The sequence below is a fragment of the Zingiber officinale genome, chromosome 4B (genome assembly GCF_018446385.1).
Source record: "Zingiber officinale cultivar Zhangliang chromosome 4B, Zo_v1.1, whole genome shotgun sequence".
Lineage (NCBI taxonomy): Eukaryota > Viridiplantae > Streptophyta > Magnoliopsida > Zingiberales > Zingiberaceae > Zingiber > Zingiber officinale.
The window spans coordinates 58,112,494-58,129,238 of NC_055993.1; the positions used below are offsets into that span (position 1 = coordinate 58,112,494).

The 16,745-nt window shown below is 35.1% G+C and overlaps 1 protein-coding gene across 3 annotated transcripts; it reads left to right on the top strand.

Annotated features, from left to right (window-relative positions):
* Positions 1-3,753: 3,753 nt before the first annotated feature.
* On the top strand, positions 3,754-15,094 carry LOC121975083 (biotin carboxyl carrier protein of acetyl-CoA carboxylase-like). Of its 3 annotated transcripts, none has more exons than XM_042526472.1 (9): positions 3,754-3,922; positions 11,010-11,231; positions 13,503-13,570; positions 13,830-13,889; positions 14,004-14,237; positions 14,314-14,376; positions 14,641-14,709; positions 14,817-14,862; positions 14,927-15,094. In XM_042526472.1, exons 1-9 carry the CDS (start codon positions 3,859-3,861, stop codon positions 14,995-14,997), a joined length of 897 nt encoding a protein of 298 aa, XP_042382406.1. In that variant the 5' UTR covers positions 3,754-3,858; the 3' UTR covers positions 14,998-15,094. The 3 variants fall into 3 exon arrangements, with proteins under 3 accessions (XP_042382406.1, XP_042382407.1, XP_042382408.1); XM_042526473.1 differs by having other exon boundaries at positions 14,936-15,094; XM_042526474.1 differs by lacking the exon at positions 11,010-11,231.
* Positions 15,095-16,745: the final 1,651 nt, after the last annotated feature.

Genomic DNA, 16,745 nt, shown 5'->3' on the forward strand with positions numbered 1-16,745 from the left:
CAACAACATGAGTAAGCAACAACAGCATATGCAAACAGCAGCAGTCAAAGCAAGTATAATAACAGTGTATGCACGGATGGTCACCCCGCCCACCTCTCTGCACCACGACCCCTGTATGGTCGAGAGGCCGGATCGATGATAACTGTACCACCCAAAGGCCGCCACTCTCTCGAGTGATCGGATGGACAGGTGCTAAGTGGCTAACTAGCTACATAGCGAAAGGGGTCCCTGCTGCTCGCAACTCCAACTACCACCAACTGCAAGTGGCCGAGTGCAGCACGACAGGACAAGCGGCATCAACTTCAGCTACCACTCTGTCGAGTGGCCGAGGATGCGACCCTGGTCAACGACTCTCTCAACCGCAATGGAGAATTGATCGTTGACATGTCTGCCATGATATGATGCACCAAATGCAACAGTCATCATACAAATATAAGCAGAAAATTAAGTATGCTACATGAAGCCAGCATGTTCAATATAATACGTAAATAAACAAAAATCAAAGCATACAATCATGGTATCTAGTATCTGCTACATATTATGAACAACAACGAGAGACTGTATAGATATGGAAACGAATATCTCAAAGATCACGTGGAAGTATCAAGCACAGGAAAATTAAGAGTGGAGTCAAGGTAAACAGTTCTTATCCAAAATAATTCATGCACTAAGGTTAAACTACTAAAAGAAAACAAAGCAAGAAGTACCCGCCTTTAATAGAAGATCATGTCAAACAATCTCCGTGTTGAAGTGCTCTTCTCGAAATAACACCCTGTAAGTCATATACTGTACAATTTAGCTAATTTCATAAATAACAACTAGCTAAATCCAACCCAACTTAATTAGGGAAAAACCCTAATCCAACTATGAACCTCGATTCACCCAAATCCTTCCATGATCACCTAGAACAAAGCAACCTAAACATCCCAAATAAATTTCAGATTACATTTTCACCCTTAAACCTCCACTATGGCAATTCTGCCCAGGATTTACAAGAAGAACAGGGAGAATAGCAAAAAATGATACCATTCAAATCCACCAAAAATTTTACCAATGTTTCAACGACAATCTTCATGAAACAAACCATAGCAGGAACATCTCCCGAGATTAACTCACAACCTATTCAACCCTAGCTAATTTTATCCACCGCCCACAAACATAATATGTAGCTAAATGAATCCTTAACTCAAACAACAACTACTATCTTTCCAAAAATCCAGAAGCTTAAATGTAGAGTATGGCTGTTCAAACCCAAAACTATCCCCAATCGATCTCAAGCTTCCAAAATCAATTGAAAAGAATCAAGCATCGTCAACCACAACTAAATCCCCAAAACTGAAATGTCTTACCAAGATTTTGTCTACCGCTTCCTCTCCGGCTGGAACCCACTTCAACGAAATTAGGGCACGGCAGGAAGTCTTGGGTGCTCGCGTGTGGAGAGGAAGATCCAACGGCTTCGCGTGAGGGCTCGGGGAAGACGAGATCGCCGGCTGTGCGGTGCTCGTGCGAGGAGGAGGAGGGAAGAAGGCTCGGCTGTGGCTCCGAGAGAGAAGAGAGGCCGGCGGGGGAGGCTGTTGTTGGCCGACGAGGAGACGGCGATGTCATGGCGCACAGCGCCGCCGGCGCGTGCGAGTGCGAGAGGGAGGGAGGAGGGTCGGCGGCGTCGCGATGAAGAAGGGGAAGGATTTCGCCGATTAAGGTTAGGGCACGGGCGGGATTTTAAAGAAAAGGAAAAAAGAAAACATTTAAGGAAATTAAATATTTCCTTGTTTAAATCATGTAACTTAAACAGGCTTTATCCTGACTCAATAATTTATCTCCTTAACCTATGTCATACAAGCTCCGAAAAATTTTTAGAAAATTTCTAAAAACTCCTAAAAAATCCAATAAGATTATTTGTCAAATAACTTTATTATTTAATTATTATTTGGACACCGTATTTTACATATATTATTTCAATTTTTTTTAATATATATAATGAACTAGTGTTCATCCCGTTAAAATTTTAATAAACAGTGATGTACCATTTAAAAAAAGTCTTTTTTCCTTTTTTAATCGATTAAAAAAAATTAATCGATAGAAAAAAAAACTCAATCAATTTAAATTAATTTAGCCGTGAGTTATAAGACCAGAAATAAATTAAGAAAAATTCTTAATCAATTTTCATCTGTTAGATATTTTAGATTTAATAATCGATTGATCGATCAAATCAATCGATTAAATCATCACTATATGGAAGATCAAATCTTTCTTAGATTTTCTATACAAAAGATTTCGACGATAAAAAATTTGTATTAACTAGAAAAACCTTTATCTAACATACAAATAACAAATCGATGAAAAACCTAAACTTTATTGCTAATGAAAATGACGAAACAAAAACTTAGCTCTGATACCAATTGAAAGGTTTTCGTAAAAACCTAAACCACATAAATTTTAGATAATCAAAATAAGAATTTGTATAGGAAACACAAGAACATATGAGCATAGATTTTCGTTTCATCGAGAACATGACATAAGAAAGTAAATAATACATAAACATAATGACAAAGAACTTGATTGAAGAACCATATATTTATCCTTTAGCGTCGTCAAAAAGATCTTGTAGAAGAAGAAACAGCAGAAAGGAAAAAGGTAGGTCTTCCGGAGGAGTTAAGGTTGACGGCGCCGAATTCTCTTCATCAATGGGGAACGAAGAGACGTCGCAAGATTATCCTAATCCTCTGGGGACCAACTCATTATATAGTGCACATCTATTATTAGCCCATCGATAATAATAAATGCAGGACTATAGATTCTACACATATGAGATCCACGTCTAATTATCCGAAATCCACTAAACATAAGTTATATCACTTTAAATGATTCAAATCGTATTCATATATGTAATTTATAAATAAACTCATTTAATAAGGATAATTATATCTAACATGAACCTCTTCAATTATAATCTAACATTGAGAATTCTTTTGTCTCTAGATTATGGTATAATTTTAGTATGTCTAATTATCATTCAGACATTTATGATTTGACCTGATTAATTTTTTTAACATTGGAATAGAAAAAAAGAATTACAATTTATTTGTCAATAATTATCATAATAAAACCAAAATAGTCTTTGACCCTCGTAGTCTCATACATTGCAGGAGCATCTTCTGCAATCTGCATATCTTCTACGCTCCTTGTTCCTGGGTTCAACACGCGGTGGGAGTTGGTGGTTACAAGCAATAGCAGCTGTGTTTTTATTTTGAGTATTCAAGAAAGAAAAGGCCCCTCTTTAATGAAAATACAATTTCGGCTTGATGTCTTGCTGAAATTGTTTGATGGAGATCACGGATATCATAACTAAATAAAGAAAAAAAATTATTTGCACTCTAGAAAATTTCACTAATTAACTCAAGATAAATTTATTGATAAAATGACAATATTTGTTATCTTCAAGTGCGACAAATTGTTATAAGAGGTAATTAGAATTTATTTTTTTAAAGACCATACTCATTTTTTTTTCAAGATTATGTATCCTAATTATATGAAATTCTCGTCCAAATAGTGGCAATTGGTCCAAAACTTTTATGTGTATTTTTATTTACTATGTTATTTTTAATTCCTTTGTGGTAATTTCAGAGGAATTTTACAAAATGTTCTTTTGTGTTCCAACTTTTTCTATTTTAGCTCCTGTGAGAATTCTTCATCGACCCCACCATTATAAGAAGGAAGTAAAAAACTGTGACCGAACTGCTTATTCCCCCGATATTGTTCTCCCTTTTCTATTTTAGTTCCTGGGTAGCCGGAAGGTTATTATTGTTGGCCACGTCCTCCATTCTTCTCTTATCTTTGAGGCCGGAGGGAGCAGACATCATGGTGGCCGCTGCCCTTGGGATGCATCCTCTGCTCCTCGCCGGAGCACAATTGATGACCGGAGGTCACTCTCTCTGTTTTCTTATTTCCGCTTCTCCTCTTCATTTTTTATCGAATGCTCATTCCTCTTCTCTTTTACTAGCTTTCGTGTCAAAATCTGCAAAACTTAGCAAATTCTTTACAGTTACTCATACGCGTTAACGTGCAACTTTTCTCGCTTATATGGCTAAGCATAATTCTATTCTTCCGCCTCATTTCCGGGAAGAGGAAAAAAGAATCAGACGCCGTGCTACTCACTGTCAACCTTTAATAAAACTCTCATAAAACCTTAACCAAATACAATCCCCTATGTTGTTTCTTTTCAACGAAAATAACTTAGGGTTTGCACCTGCCCCTTTTGAGGAAAATATCCGAATTCTCTAGAGAAATCTCGAGTTGCTTCTGTTTCTTGAGGTTTCTATCCGAACTCAGCAACTCACGTCAGGTCTTTGCTTTTTTCTAATATTTTTTAAAGTCAATTGTGCAAAAAATTTCATATTTTTCCAAGAACTCTCTGGTACATCTTGACTCCCGAAACTGAAGTTTCAAGTTGCCCATGCAAACAAAAGGGAAGATTTTCTGATCTAATTGCTTCTTGCATTATAACGGATTCAACTTGTGTTTGGCAAAGGATCCAAGAAGTATTCCTTCTTTGAAAAAATTGGTAATTGATTATGCTATGTTGTCATCTATATCTAAAGATAATTTGCCCTTATTTCCCTTTTTTGCTTTCATCTTTCCTTGCTTCCTTTTCTTCACTTCCTTGTATCGGCTTATAAGTTGTTTTCAGAAATTATTCAAATCATGTAAGTTTGTCAGTTATGTTTCCATGATCTTTCTTGTTATCTAGATTTTTTCCTTTCTTCTGTTAGTTTTATGTGGTTTTGGTTGTTCATTATTCACTTAGGAAAATTTAGTTACTCCAAGATCTTCATCTTCTTTGAGTTTATGTTGTTCTGTCCTACTTATGAGGTCTACGCCCACTATTCGGAAATAAATCTTCTAGCACTTAGACTTCTAAGAATGCAAAGGTGAAATAAGTATGCAACGACATTACACAATGTAAAAAAGGGTAGCCCTGGTGCATGCAGCTCCCGCCAATGCAGATTCTTGGAAGGGTTTATTGTACGCAGTCTTATCTGCTTTGCAAGAGGTTGTTTCCAAAACTCAAACCCATGACCTCTAAGTCACATGACAACAACTTTATCATTGTACCATTTTACAATATAAAATTACATCAAATATAATTGATGGTAACCGGATTTACCCCGAAGGATGTAGTAGGTTCTCTCGAGCAATATAGTGGTGTTCCTCCTTTTGGGTTGAATAAATAGTGCCGAGCAATATCATCAAAACCTCGTAGGGCAATATTACTAAGTTCTACAGTGCAACAATGACAGAGTTTTAGATGTTCACTATTATCGAAGGTCTGTTGAGCAATACCATCAAAGCCCCGCGACAATATTACTAAGTTCTAGATCAATAATGACAGGGTTTTAATTGGGCGATATTACCAAAGGTCTACCGAGCAATATCATCAGAGCTCTGTAGGGTAATGTTACTTAGAAATACAAAGCAATGTCAAAGCCCCACCGAGTGATAACGCTTAGTCTCATAGAGCAACAACATAAAGGTCCGTTGAGCAATAAGCAATAATGTTAAGTGCCCGGAAAGTAACATCAAAGCTCCACTGAGCAATAACGTTCAATTCCACAAAGTGGCATCGTTGAGATTCACCGATCAATAATGTTAAGTTTTAGTAGGACAATTATATTAAGGCCCACAAAGCAATACCACTGAGTGCGTTTTTTGTCAGGAAGCTTTTGGTTGCCATCATGTGACACTCGATGATTAGAAAAACAAGTGATGGATGTCAGAGGCGGTTTCCTCGATTCCTTCTTCACAATATGTGGCAATCAGTGAATGACCGATGAGTAATGGCTGTCAGAAGTGGTTCCCTGTGAGTCTTCTCCACTTTACATGGCATTCAATGATTGAAAACATGATAACGAATCATCAAAAACTGCATTCTCACTAACTTAGGTGGGAAGAAGTAAAAAGGCACGAAGGCAAGTGATGTGGAGATTCTCTTCTAACAACTATATAAGCAACCTAGTAGCTTCTAGGTACAATGGTCTTCTGTTTCTAACTAGTGGAGACAACTCTTTCTTCTTTGAGTTCTTCTTCTCCCTTTACTCTCTCTCTCTATTGAATACTGACTTGAGTGTCGGAGGGGCCACATCGGAGGAGCCGATCCGACTCTAATCCGTGTTACTTTCTTAGATCCACGAGGCGATACGAGAGAAGAGGACTTGTTGAGAAGGAGGAGCTCGAGTGAGTAGAAAAAGGAGCCATCAATAATAAAAATAGAAAATAGAAAATAGAAAATATCTTAGCTAAGGCATGCCAATGTCATTCATGCGAGTATTTAGAAACAACTCCTAGAATTATAATAACTCATTTCTCCCGTCAGCACAACTCAAAAGAGGAGTAAATTCACCCATGAATTGCCTTTATGTTCAAGAGAATCAAGTAAAGAGCTTTTTGAAGAAAACGAGGATGTATTTTCTAAAAATTGTTAGATTTGTGGGAGAATATTATATAACTCCAAGAGATGGAAAATACTTGTAATGATGGAAAACCCAATTGAATCTTGGGGGAGTCCATGAAATTAAGAGGAGCTATTTATGGCTCGAAGGTGATTATAGTTCCAAGATAGGTATGGATCCTAGGTGGTGTATCCAATGTAAGGTATTTAAGGTGAGCTGTTAGAGGAAAGAGAAAATTTTAAATCACTAACATTGTTTGTTCATGCTTTCACATAAAAAGATGGTTATTCTAATTTTACCCATTATGATTGAACCTAGATTTTTTTAATGCTACCAATTTTAGAAACGAGAGATGTCTATAACTGAGAGTTTGAAGTATTTAGGATAATTATTGTAAAATGATGGAGGGATTAAGAGAAATGTCTTATATAGATTACAAGTAGGATGATTAAAATGAAAAAGAGCATCAGATGTTTTTTTGTGATCGTAAAGTACTTCTAAGACTTAAATGAAAGTTTTACAAAATGACAGTTAGACCTACTATGTTATATAAAGCTGAATGTTTGGCTATGACAATAGCATATGAGCAGAAAATAAGAGTTGTAGAGGTAAGGATGTTAAGGTGGATGCACGGACATACAAGGATGGACTGGATAAGAAATGAAAATATTAGAGAGAAAGTCGGATTGCACCTACAAACATGTACTTAGATGACTAATAAATGCTCGATGTGAAACTATGACAAATGTCCATATCAAACGAGTAAGAGAAAGACAAGAAAAAAGACTTGGTTACTAACAATAACAAAAAAGATAAAATTTATTTAAATATAAATGATGATATAGTAGGGGATATAGTCCAATGATGTAGAAGGATCCATATAGCCGACCCCACATAGTGGGATAAGGCTTAATTGTTGTTCTACCTCTTTTAGAAACCTTGGTTTGGTTTAATTTCTGGTTTACCCATTATTAAGTGATTTGGCCCTAATTCAATCTTGATTTATGCCTAAATTGCACTCGAGCCCTATTATGCACTCCTAAGAATCCATTTGCAACCTCAAGGAGATCTGAAAAAGCATAGACAAGCCTCAAATCTAGAATATTTAAATTGTTACCCAACTTTTACTCGAATAAAAACCACCCAACTTTTAATCGAATAAAAACCATGGTATAACATTAAATTCTACACCAGTAAAACACAATATAAAATGATAAAAAAAATTGCACTCATACTTAGGCATGTATATTCTATCTATGTAGGAGATGTTTGCATAGATATATCAAGCTATCATTGAACTTGGATAGAATATGTTGGAAGGCTTACAAAATTAAAGAAGAAGATGGCATAAAGCTATTTGATTCGCCATATTATAAATTAACTTGAATTTTGTAGTATCGTATATTGTCAAACATAATGAATTGTGGTTTCTTATATGGAAGTTGAATGATCTGATTTGAAATATGAAAAAGATATTTAGAATGTAAAAAATGTTACAACGAAGCTACAAGGAGGCAAAGTTTTTCCTATAAAATTGTGCTTAACGACATAATTATTTTTCTTTTGTAGATTTTGTTTTTTTGTCTACTTGTTGAAAAGAAGGTTTACTTTAATTCTCAGCATTTTCCTTCTTTCTTACATATACTTTATGTTAGTTCAATCGTATTCTAAATGGTTGTGTTCGACCTATGTGTTTTGATGGGTTTGGTAAGTGTTTAGCTTAGAATTATTTGTGGTATATGTCTATAAAGTTTCTAGGGACTTAGTAGAATGTGCATGAAACTCGCGGAACTTGTTTTAGTGCACCAAGAGGGTTTTGGTTTGAGGGTTCATAGGGCTTCTGAGCAACTATTGACTATGACCATATTATTATCATGTGTTTGACAAATGATCAAAATTAGGTTTGTTGTTGATCTGTGAATAGAATTTGTAGGACTTGGTAGAATATGCGCGAAGTTCATGGAGCTTGATTTGGCATGACTAAGAGGGTTTTGGTTCAATGGTTCAAAGGTCTATTAGTGTAATCATGCCCTAAGTCATCATGCACGACATATTGTTTTTATGTATTTGGCATACGGATTAAGTTTTTTTTTTGTTGATATGTGCAATAAATTGTCCAGGGGCTTGGATAAACACACACGAATCTCATGGAGTTTTTTTTAAATATAGTTTGATGACTTGAGGTTTGCTAAAAATCAAAGAAGAATGGAATAGGATATCTGATAGACCACATGAGAAAAGCCATCAAAGTGTCAGTGTTAATGATAGCCGGAAGGAGGCAAATTAAGTCAGCAAAAGCGCGAAGAATGACATATGGAGAAAGAAGGTGGCTCAGTGCATCCTAGAGGTGAGAAACCTAGTGGGAGATAACCTTGGTGAAGTCAAGTTGTGGATGAAAAGCTCTCAAATAGTTCTGAGAGTTGAGTGACATGTACTTTGAGATTGTAGAATATTTTTACTTATGTAAAACTTGACCACGAAATAATATATTTTAGGATTGTAGATGAAAGTCTCATGCATTATTTTGAATGAGAGAGAGAGAAGTGAGGAATCCTCTTTTTGACTTTGACTGTCCCACTCTAGTTGATACTTCAATTGACTTATAGGTTGTCAATTAGGGAGTTAACTAAGGTTGCCACAAGCAAAATGTTTCTATTTGGTTTGTGTTCGAACTTAGTTAACTTGGTAGTCAATTGATGTGGCTTAGTTGATTTGGCAATCAATTGAGTTACTATTTGAATTTGAGAAAAAAAAACTATTGGAAGAGATTCTTATCCGGTTTAGTCGACTATTGGGGCTTGAGTCCATTGAAATGGATTTTAGTCCATTAAACTGCCAATTAGTTTAGCAAATATCAATTCAGTGATCCAAGTTTCAATCGATTAGTTTGGTGATTTAAGTGAGTTAATTAATATAGGGCAACTATTGAATCTTATCCATGGCTATTTGAATGGCTATAAAAGGAGGGATAAGGGGAGCTTAAATAGAACCAACAACAAGGCTATCATTCTTAGTCATTCCACAACTTTATTTTCTCGTGTTTTACTTCTTTTATAATTTTTATGTTTAGAGCTTAAGGTCTATACTTATGCCTTTAAGATTTTGATTTATTGTCATTCATATCTTATATATGAAGTTTTTTATGAGCTCTTCGCCTCTGAAAAGATTTGATAAGGAAAAGGTATAGTGGGTTTACAAGGGATGACTCACCTTAAAAAAAAGGGAAGATCCGCTACCTTAACAATCCCCTAATGCCGGCCTCATGGATATGGAGGGAGGTAAATGCAGGTACAGGCATTAAGCGCATGTGAGGTAAACCCCAGGTCGTCAGTTCATGAGAATTGACCCCTGATCATTAAGTTAGAGATATCATGCGTCCATCATCTGCACTATGCCCTGGGGCAAGGTGACTCACCTTAAAACTCTATAAGTAGTGGAGTAGAGACTGAGGGTTTCAAATCATATAAACCACTCTTGTTAGAGCTTTTACTTTCTCTTATAATTTTTATTCCTGTTGCACTAATTTTTGTTTTTATAAGAGAAAGTTATATTTTAGGTTAAGTGTTATTCACCCCCTAGCCTTTTATCACATCTACATCAATCCTCAACATGTTGGAGATTGGAGAAGGATGGTGTGGGATATCCAAGGGACCGCACCATGAGGAGCATTGCATTGGGTCAACAACTATAACGAGAACCACAAGTGGTGGACTATGTAGGTGACCTAGCAAAGGATGATATGTAGAATAAGCTGAGAGCTTGGTGCATCTTAGATACTCATTGGGGATATCTTGGGGAATGTAAAGCTGCAATAGGGAAATTCTTAGTAAGATGTGAGAGTCAAGTGACCTACTTATAGTTTAGGGTACAAATGTACTTTCAGTTAGGTGAGGATTCAACCACGAAATAGGAGTTTTGTCGGATGATCTAGTAGATTGAAGGTCAAGTCTAGTCGATTAATGTGTTGAGTTGATTGTTTAGGGTGCAAGTGACTAAGTAATCAATTGACAAGAGTTTACTTGATTGGGCAATTGACTAAATCTATGGCAAAAGTTAGAATAAGACTGTAGATCTAGAAGACAATGGTAAAACCTTCGGATGTCTAACTGAAATGCTAGTTTACTGGGAAAAGGTTTAGTAGACTTAGTATTTGTTGCCTTAAGGGAAGCTTATCATGGTTGGCGAAAACTGCTTAAATTCTTATATTCTTATATTCTTGTGTTCTCTTGTTTAATTTATAGCCTTATTTTTGCATGAGCTAAAATCTTTACCTTGAAGTTCTATTGTTTGCACAATTTGAATTATTGATTGCTTTGTTTGACTTATATTTCGCTGCACTTGTTCATTTTTGTGACCTTGCAAAGTATTTGTAAGAGAAAAGGTATTTGTTTCAGGCCAAGTGTTATTACTCCTCTAGTTTTCCAACACATCTACAATCCATCCTAACACTTATTGTAGACTTATAGCCACCCTAATTATCTATGCTTACATTGTGTTTCCTTATTTATTTATGTTTGATGAAGGAATTTAATTAGTCTGCATCCAATGTCTTTATGCTTTCAGACAGCCAAGTGTATGCTTCAAATCTCAAGTTTGTTAAGTTCAATTCATCTAGACAAAGAAAGTTGAAATTTACTAGAGTATTTTCTCGTAAGACATATGGATCAGAGATATTGTTTAGCTCTGAATTGACTCAGAAAAGGAATGAGTCATCACTTGCGAGTTTCTTAAAGATGAATGGGAGACTATCAAATTCACTTGTGGGATGTAGCTCAAATTCTGGAAGTATGTACATTGTTTGTACAATTTTTCTTTTGGGTTATCATTTACTGTCAGTTTGATAATTTAGGCCTTTATCAATGAAAGTGTAGGAAAGTTGTTTCAGCATACAATAAATACAGTACAATATTGTCTTGTATTGTCTATCAAATGTTTAATTCTTTGATATTAAGATAATTACCTTTTATTTTCCTTTCTTAGAGGAAGACTGTGCGCCCTCAAATTGTTATGGTTTAATTTATTTGACTGTTGATATGGACCAGTTACAATAATGTTTTGTAATTTATTATATTTCAAAATTTGAAGCTTAGGCGTTAGTTGAATCCCTCAAGGAAAAAAACCGCTCTACTAATCATATCTCCATTTCTTATATTTATTTAATACATTCACTTTTGGAGTTCTCCAGATATTTCTTGCGTAAATTTCTTTAGCTCAACTTTGGACTAAAATTTCCAATTAAAGGGTAATAAATGAGCTGAGAGCCAATGACCTGAAAAATACTTTAGAATTTTGCTCGAGCTATATTAGATATTTGAGAAGTGGTTGTATACATTTTTTTAAAAAAAATTAAATTATGGAGTATCTGCATATCTATTCTTTTCTTTTTGACTCATCAATATATCTTAACCCATTTGCTAATAAGAAAAGAAATCCACATTCTTAGGAATATTTGCTAAGATGGATTTGAATACAATACTTGCATCCAGAATTGTTCTAAAGAGATTCTACCATTTGGATGATATTTTTCCATTAAACAGATATCTTTATGGGCAAGTGTTCTCCAGAAGTTACAGTCACCAAGATCCAACTTCACTTATAATTTTGTTTAGTTGTGCCTTCTTTACTATGCATATCGTTTCCTGATACTGGAGGGAAAAAAATCTGCAGGACTCTTTAACTGCTAACATTTTCCCTGGTAAATCATATGTTGATAATCAATCTATTAAATTTTCTTCATATCATGTACATTTGATTTTCTGCTTTCTATGATGCACTTTGTTCCCTCTAGAGTATCTCAAATGCTTTGATTAAACATAAGTTTAGCATCTTAGTTCAAGGTTCAAATGATTTTATTATTACTACTTCAGGTTGGAGCTTGATATATATATAGATACTTATGTGTTTGTCACTATTTCAAAGGCTAGTAGCCGCCAGTGATTTACCTCCTTCGTGTTGGCCCCGAGACGGATTGACGGAGACGCTGGGGCGAGCATATTCCTCTTTTGCCACCTTGATATATATATATATATAGATATATATTTTTGATATTTGTATTTGTCAGGTCTAGTGGCTAGCGCATGAGGTGTTGCCACCATGAGGTCTGGGATTCGAATCTCGGCAAAGTCGAGGTAAATGTCTCCCTTATGTGCTAGTCACTATTCCAAAGGCTAGTAGCCGCTCGTAATTTACCTCCTCCGTGTTGGCCCTGGGACGGGTTGGCGAGGGCACTGAGGGCGAGCATATTCGCCTTTTGCCACCTTGATATATATATATATATTTTTGATATTTGTATTTATCATAATGATCAATATGGTATTACAAAACAACACCAAGTTATAGAGATATACAAAAAAGGTTTAAACTCTTAAAATCATTTTTCCATGTCAAAGTTTTGATCTAGAATTGGAATGATAAAAATTTTAGCTTGTCTTTGGCACTCTTCAAACCGTGTTGATTAGCTAAAATGAGTATTACTTATACAATTGCCTTCCACTTATCTTTTAATTAGCTTGTTTACTTCTAAATATAAACTTATAGTTAAAAGAGGCAATTGAAATAAAATGATTATACCTCATTAATACCAAATTAATTAAATAGTATCATGTATTGTAGGAGAGCATTGATTTTTCTAGGATCCTAGCGAGATTCACTGGTTAATTCCAAGAGTAGATGAAAATAATGCTCTTTTAGATATTTAGTATCAGAACTGACTTCTTTATATATCCGTAAATATCTCCATTAATATTAGGAGTTGGATTTGAACTAATAGAACTAGAATTTGAAAAAGCATAGGTATAGGATATATCCATAAATATAGAACATCTTGATTCCCCTAACTCTAGATTCACTCATTGCTATATCTAGTGCTGCCTCCCTTTGGTGCTTCCCCTCCCTCTCTTTTTGATCATTATAATATTTTAAATTTTTTAGCCATCCAGTTATCACTTTTGATTGATTGAATTCATTTATTAGAATTTTTCAGTTGATCATAGTTTCTCACATGTAAATAATATTATGGATATGTACTGATATGTTCCTATTTGTCTAAATCATCAGAGAGTGACTCAGAAATTTCTGATTTGAATCACAATGAATTGAAGAAAGTCCATCCTGATTCACTAGGAGTAAGTATTTTGTTTTTTTTAGCAGTTAGAAGACAAGAGAATATAAGTTATAACAGCCTAATGTGGTGTTGGAACACTTTACTCACTTATCAGAAATACCTAAATTATTGTCTGATTTTGGTTCTGCTATTTCTTTTGAGCATGCTAATAATGCAATTCTTTTTATCTACTCTTGTTTGTATTTAGTAGAATTAACTGTATGTTGATATAGAAGTTTTATTCATGTCACCCCTCCAAGTATCGGCTTTCATTTTAACAGGTGGAATCCTTGCTCACAGCTATATGCGATACCACTTCTATCGCAGAATTTAAAATGGATGTAAGGCATCAGAATCAAAAGCTTGTTTCTATTATCCTCTCTTCCCAAGGAAAATAGTTTAAAAACACAGGCTGTATTTCATCCTACACTCTGATTGCTGTGCCCTCTCATTAGCTTGCAGGTTTTCAACTATATGTCAAAAGGAACTTGGTGGAGAAAAATATACCTCAATTAGTTTCAGGATACCCTTTGGTCCCGGCTAACACAACTAATCAAATTCTAGACACAAATGGTTCTGTTGCTACAACCTCCTTAGTAGTCTCAGAAACTAAATCTACAATCAGTAGCAATCAGAGAATAGTTGATACAGCACCTGACGAAGGATTAATGATCCTACCATCACTACACGTAACTGTTTCTGTAATTTGTAACTCATTTTAAATCCTCTGTTGATGACCTTTTCACATTTATGTTATGTTTGCAGGTCGGAGTTTTTAGAAGATGCAGAACCATTAAAGGAAATAAATTACCTCCCTCATGTAAAGAGGTAAGTCAAGTGCTCCCTGTGTGCTGGAGTACTTCGATTTTCTAGCTGCCTAAACATGTGAATTGATATGTAGAAATATATGTGTTGTTGCTTAAATACAGTTAAGGTGGCTAATAGGTGAATGGTTCCTGATTTCTTTTTCTAATTTGATGATACTATTTACAATCTCAGTTGTTTTCTATTAATGCTGGAATTGTATTCTCCACCGTTCTTTTTCTTTCCTTCTAATATCTTTGTACTGCATCTTAAATTTTCTCTTTGTAGAACCAACAAGTCAAGGAAGGTCAAATTCTTTGTTACATTGAACAAATTAGTGGGGAAACCCCGGTTTTGGTAATATTCTAAACCTTTAAGTATTATGAATATGCGCATATCCTTAATAAAATCTCCCCGTTTTTGTTTGTTGACCTTTTCTTGTATGTTACATCTCTCTCCATCAGTCCAATGTTTCTGGGGAAGTAGTGAGGATAATTAAAGAAGATGGCGGTAAATTTCGCTTTCATAATGTTGATTATATCTATTTCAGTTTTTGTCTAATAATAAGATGCAGATCCTGTAGGTTACGGTGATCCTCTTTTAGCGATTCTACCCTCCTTTCCTGGAATCATGAAGCTTCGGTAGTTTATTGAGCATTTGTAATGTGTTAACGTGATGTTGTAACTTGTAACATGGATGACATATTCATATTGCTACATCTTCCAATGTTTTATGGTTTGCACCCCTGGTGTACTTCAAGGTTTTTATGGGTGATTTTGAGATTGGATCTAGGCACTTAGAGGATACCTTTCTATTTTTTATTTTTCACCAAGGAGCCTCACCTATTAGAGAGTAACAAGATCTTTAGTTCTCATCTCAAGCTTTTCCCCAATATCTTTAGGCTTTACCATAGCTGTTCTCAGGTTTTCTCTGTCTTAACCAGCACAAGATTTATACACTAAAAAAAATCCTAGTTTTCTGACGGAATTATCGATGGATGTACATTTCTGTCGGAAATCTCTAATGAAAATTTGGTTTTTGTCGGGATAGCACGGCTAAAATAAAAAATTGGAGTATTATCAATGGAATCTTAATTCCGTCGATAATTCCCAAATAGAATTAGGGAATCAGATTCTTCTTGTACACTCGATTTCTTGATGTACATTAGATTCCGATGGAATCTTTTGTTAGGCATTCCGACGCGATCTCTCCTTCTCGGCGTTTCCGACTCATCTCTCCTCTCTCATGATCTTCAGGTAAGTTCTCTCCTTCCTCATTCTTTTCTCCCCTTCTCGATTTCTATCGGTTGTCAGCATGCAGCTAGTGGCTTTGTCGATCGCCAGCAAGCTGTTGGCAGTGTGGCTGGCTGTCAGCTCACAGTCGGCTGCTTGGCCGATCGCTAGCTAGCAGCGCAACTGGCTGCAAGCTGCCAATATTTCCATCTCGCCCTGTCGCAAGCTTGCGGCTACAAGCTCGGTTTGCTGCATACTCTTTTGTTAAGTTTGTTTGTGATTAAATTTCATTAAATCTTTTTATTTTGTAGTATATTGCATTTGTTGTTCTTCTCTGGATAGACTACTCTTCTTAATGTATAATTTAATAAACAGTAAATATATGCTATTTTACACGGATGAATTTAGATGTAGCCATTTGGTGATTATAGTGTTGGTATATTTATATTTATCTTAATTTTAGAGCTCATTATCTTTTGGTTGGAACATAAAAGGTAGTATTATTTGTTATTTGTTTGATATGAAATCTTGGTTTTTTGTGATTTAGGTTGATAGATATTATGGAAAAACAATCTAGAGTTCTTTTGGTTCACTAAGTTGAATGTTCAATAGAAAATGAATATTATGTTTGATCTAACCTATTAGGTTGTTAAATGAAAACTACCCACACTATATTACGTTTGATTGCTTTATTTAAGCTTAAATCAAATTGTACAAGTTTAATAGTTTTTAAATTATATTTTCATTAGGTGATAATGTCTATGAACAAAGGTTAGATGTACAATCGATTAGAAAATGAATTTATTAGAGATGATTTTATTGCCGAAGTTGAAAAAGATTGTGAACTTTACTAAGAGTCATTTAGAATGTATGAATGATATTGAGTTACGGTGTCCGTGTAATCATTAGAAATGTAGGAATAGAGTCTTCCGTGATGAGGATATCGTGAAAGTACATATATATGTAGAAATGGTTTTGTGCTAAATTATTACAATTGATACTATCACCGAGTGCCTTATTTGTATAAACCAATCGGGCCTTCTGGTGGTTTATCAGCTGGCACAACTTTTACTGCGCCTGAATCATCAATTAATGATATTGCAATACAATCAATGGTTCACGATGCGATGATGCTGTATTTAATTATTCCAATATAGATGA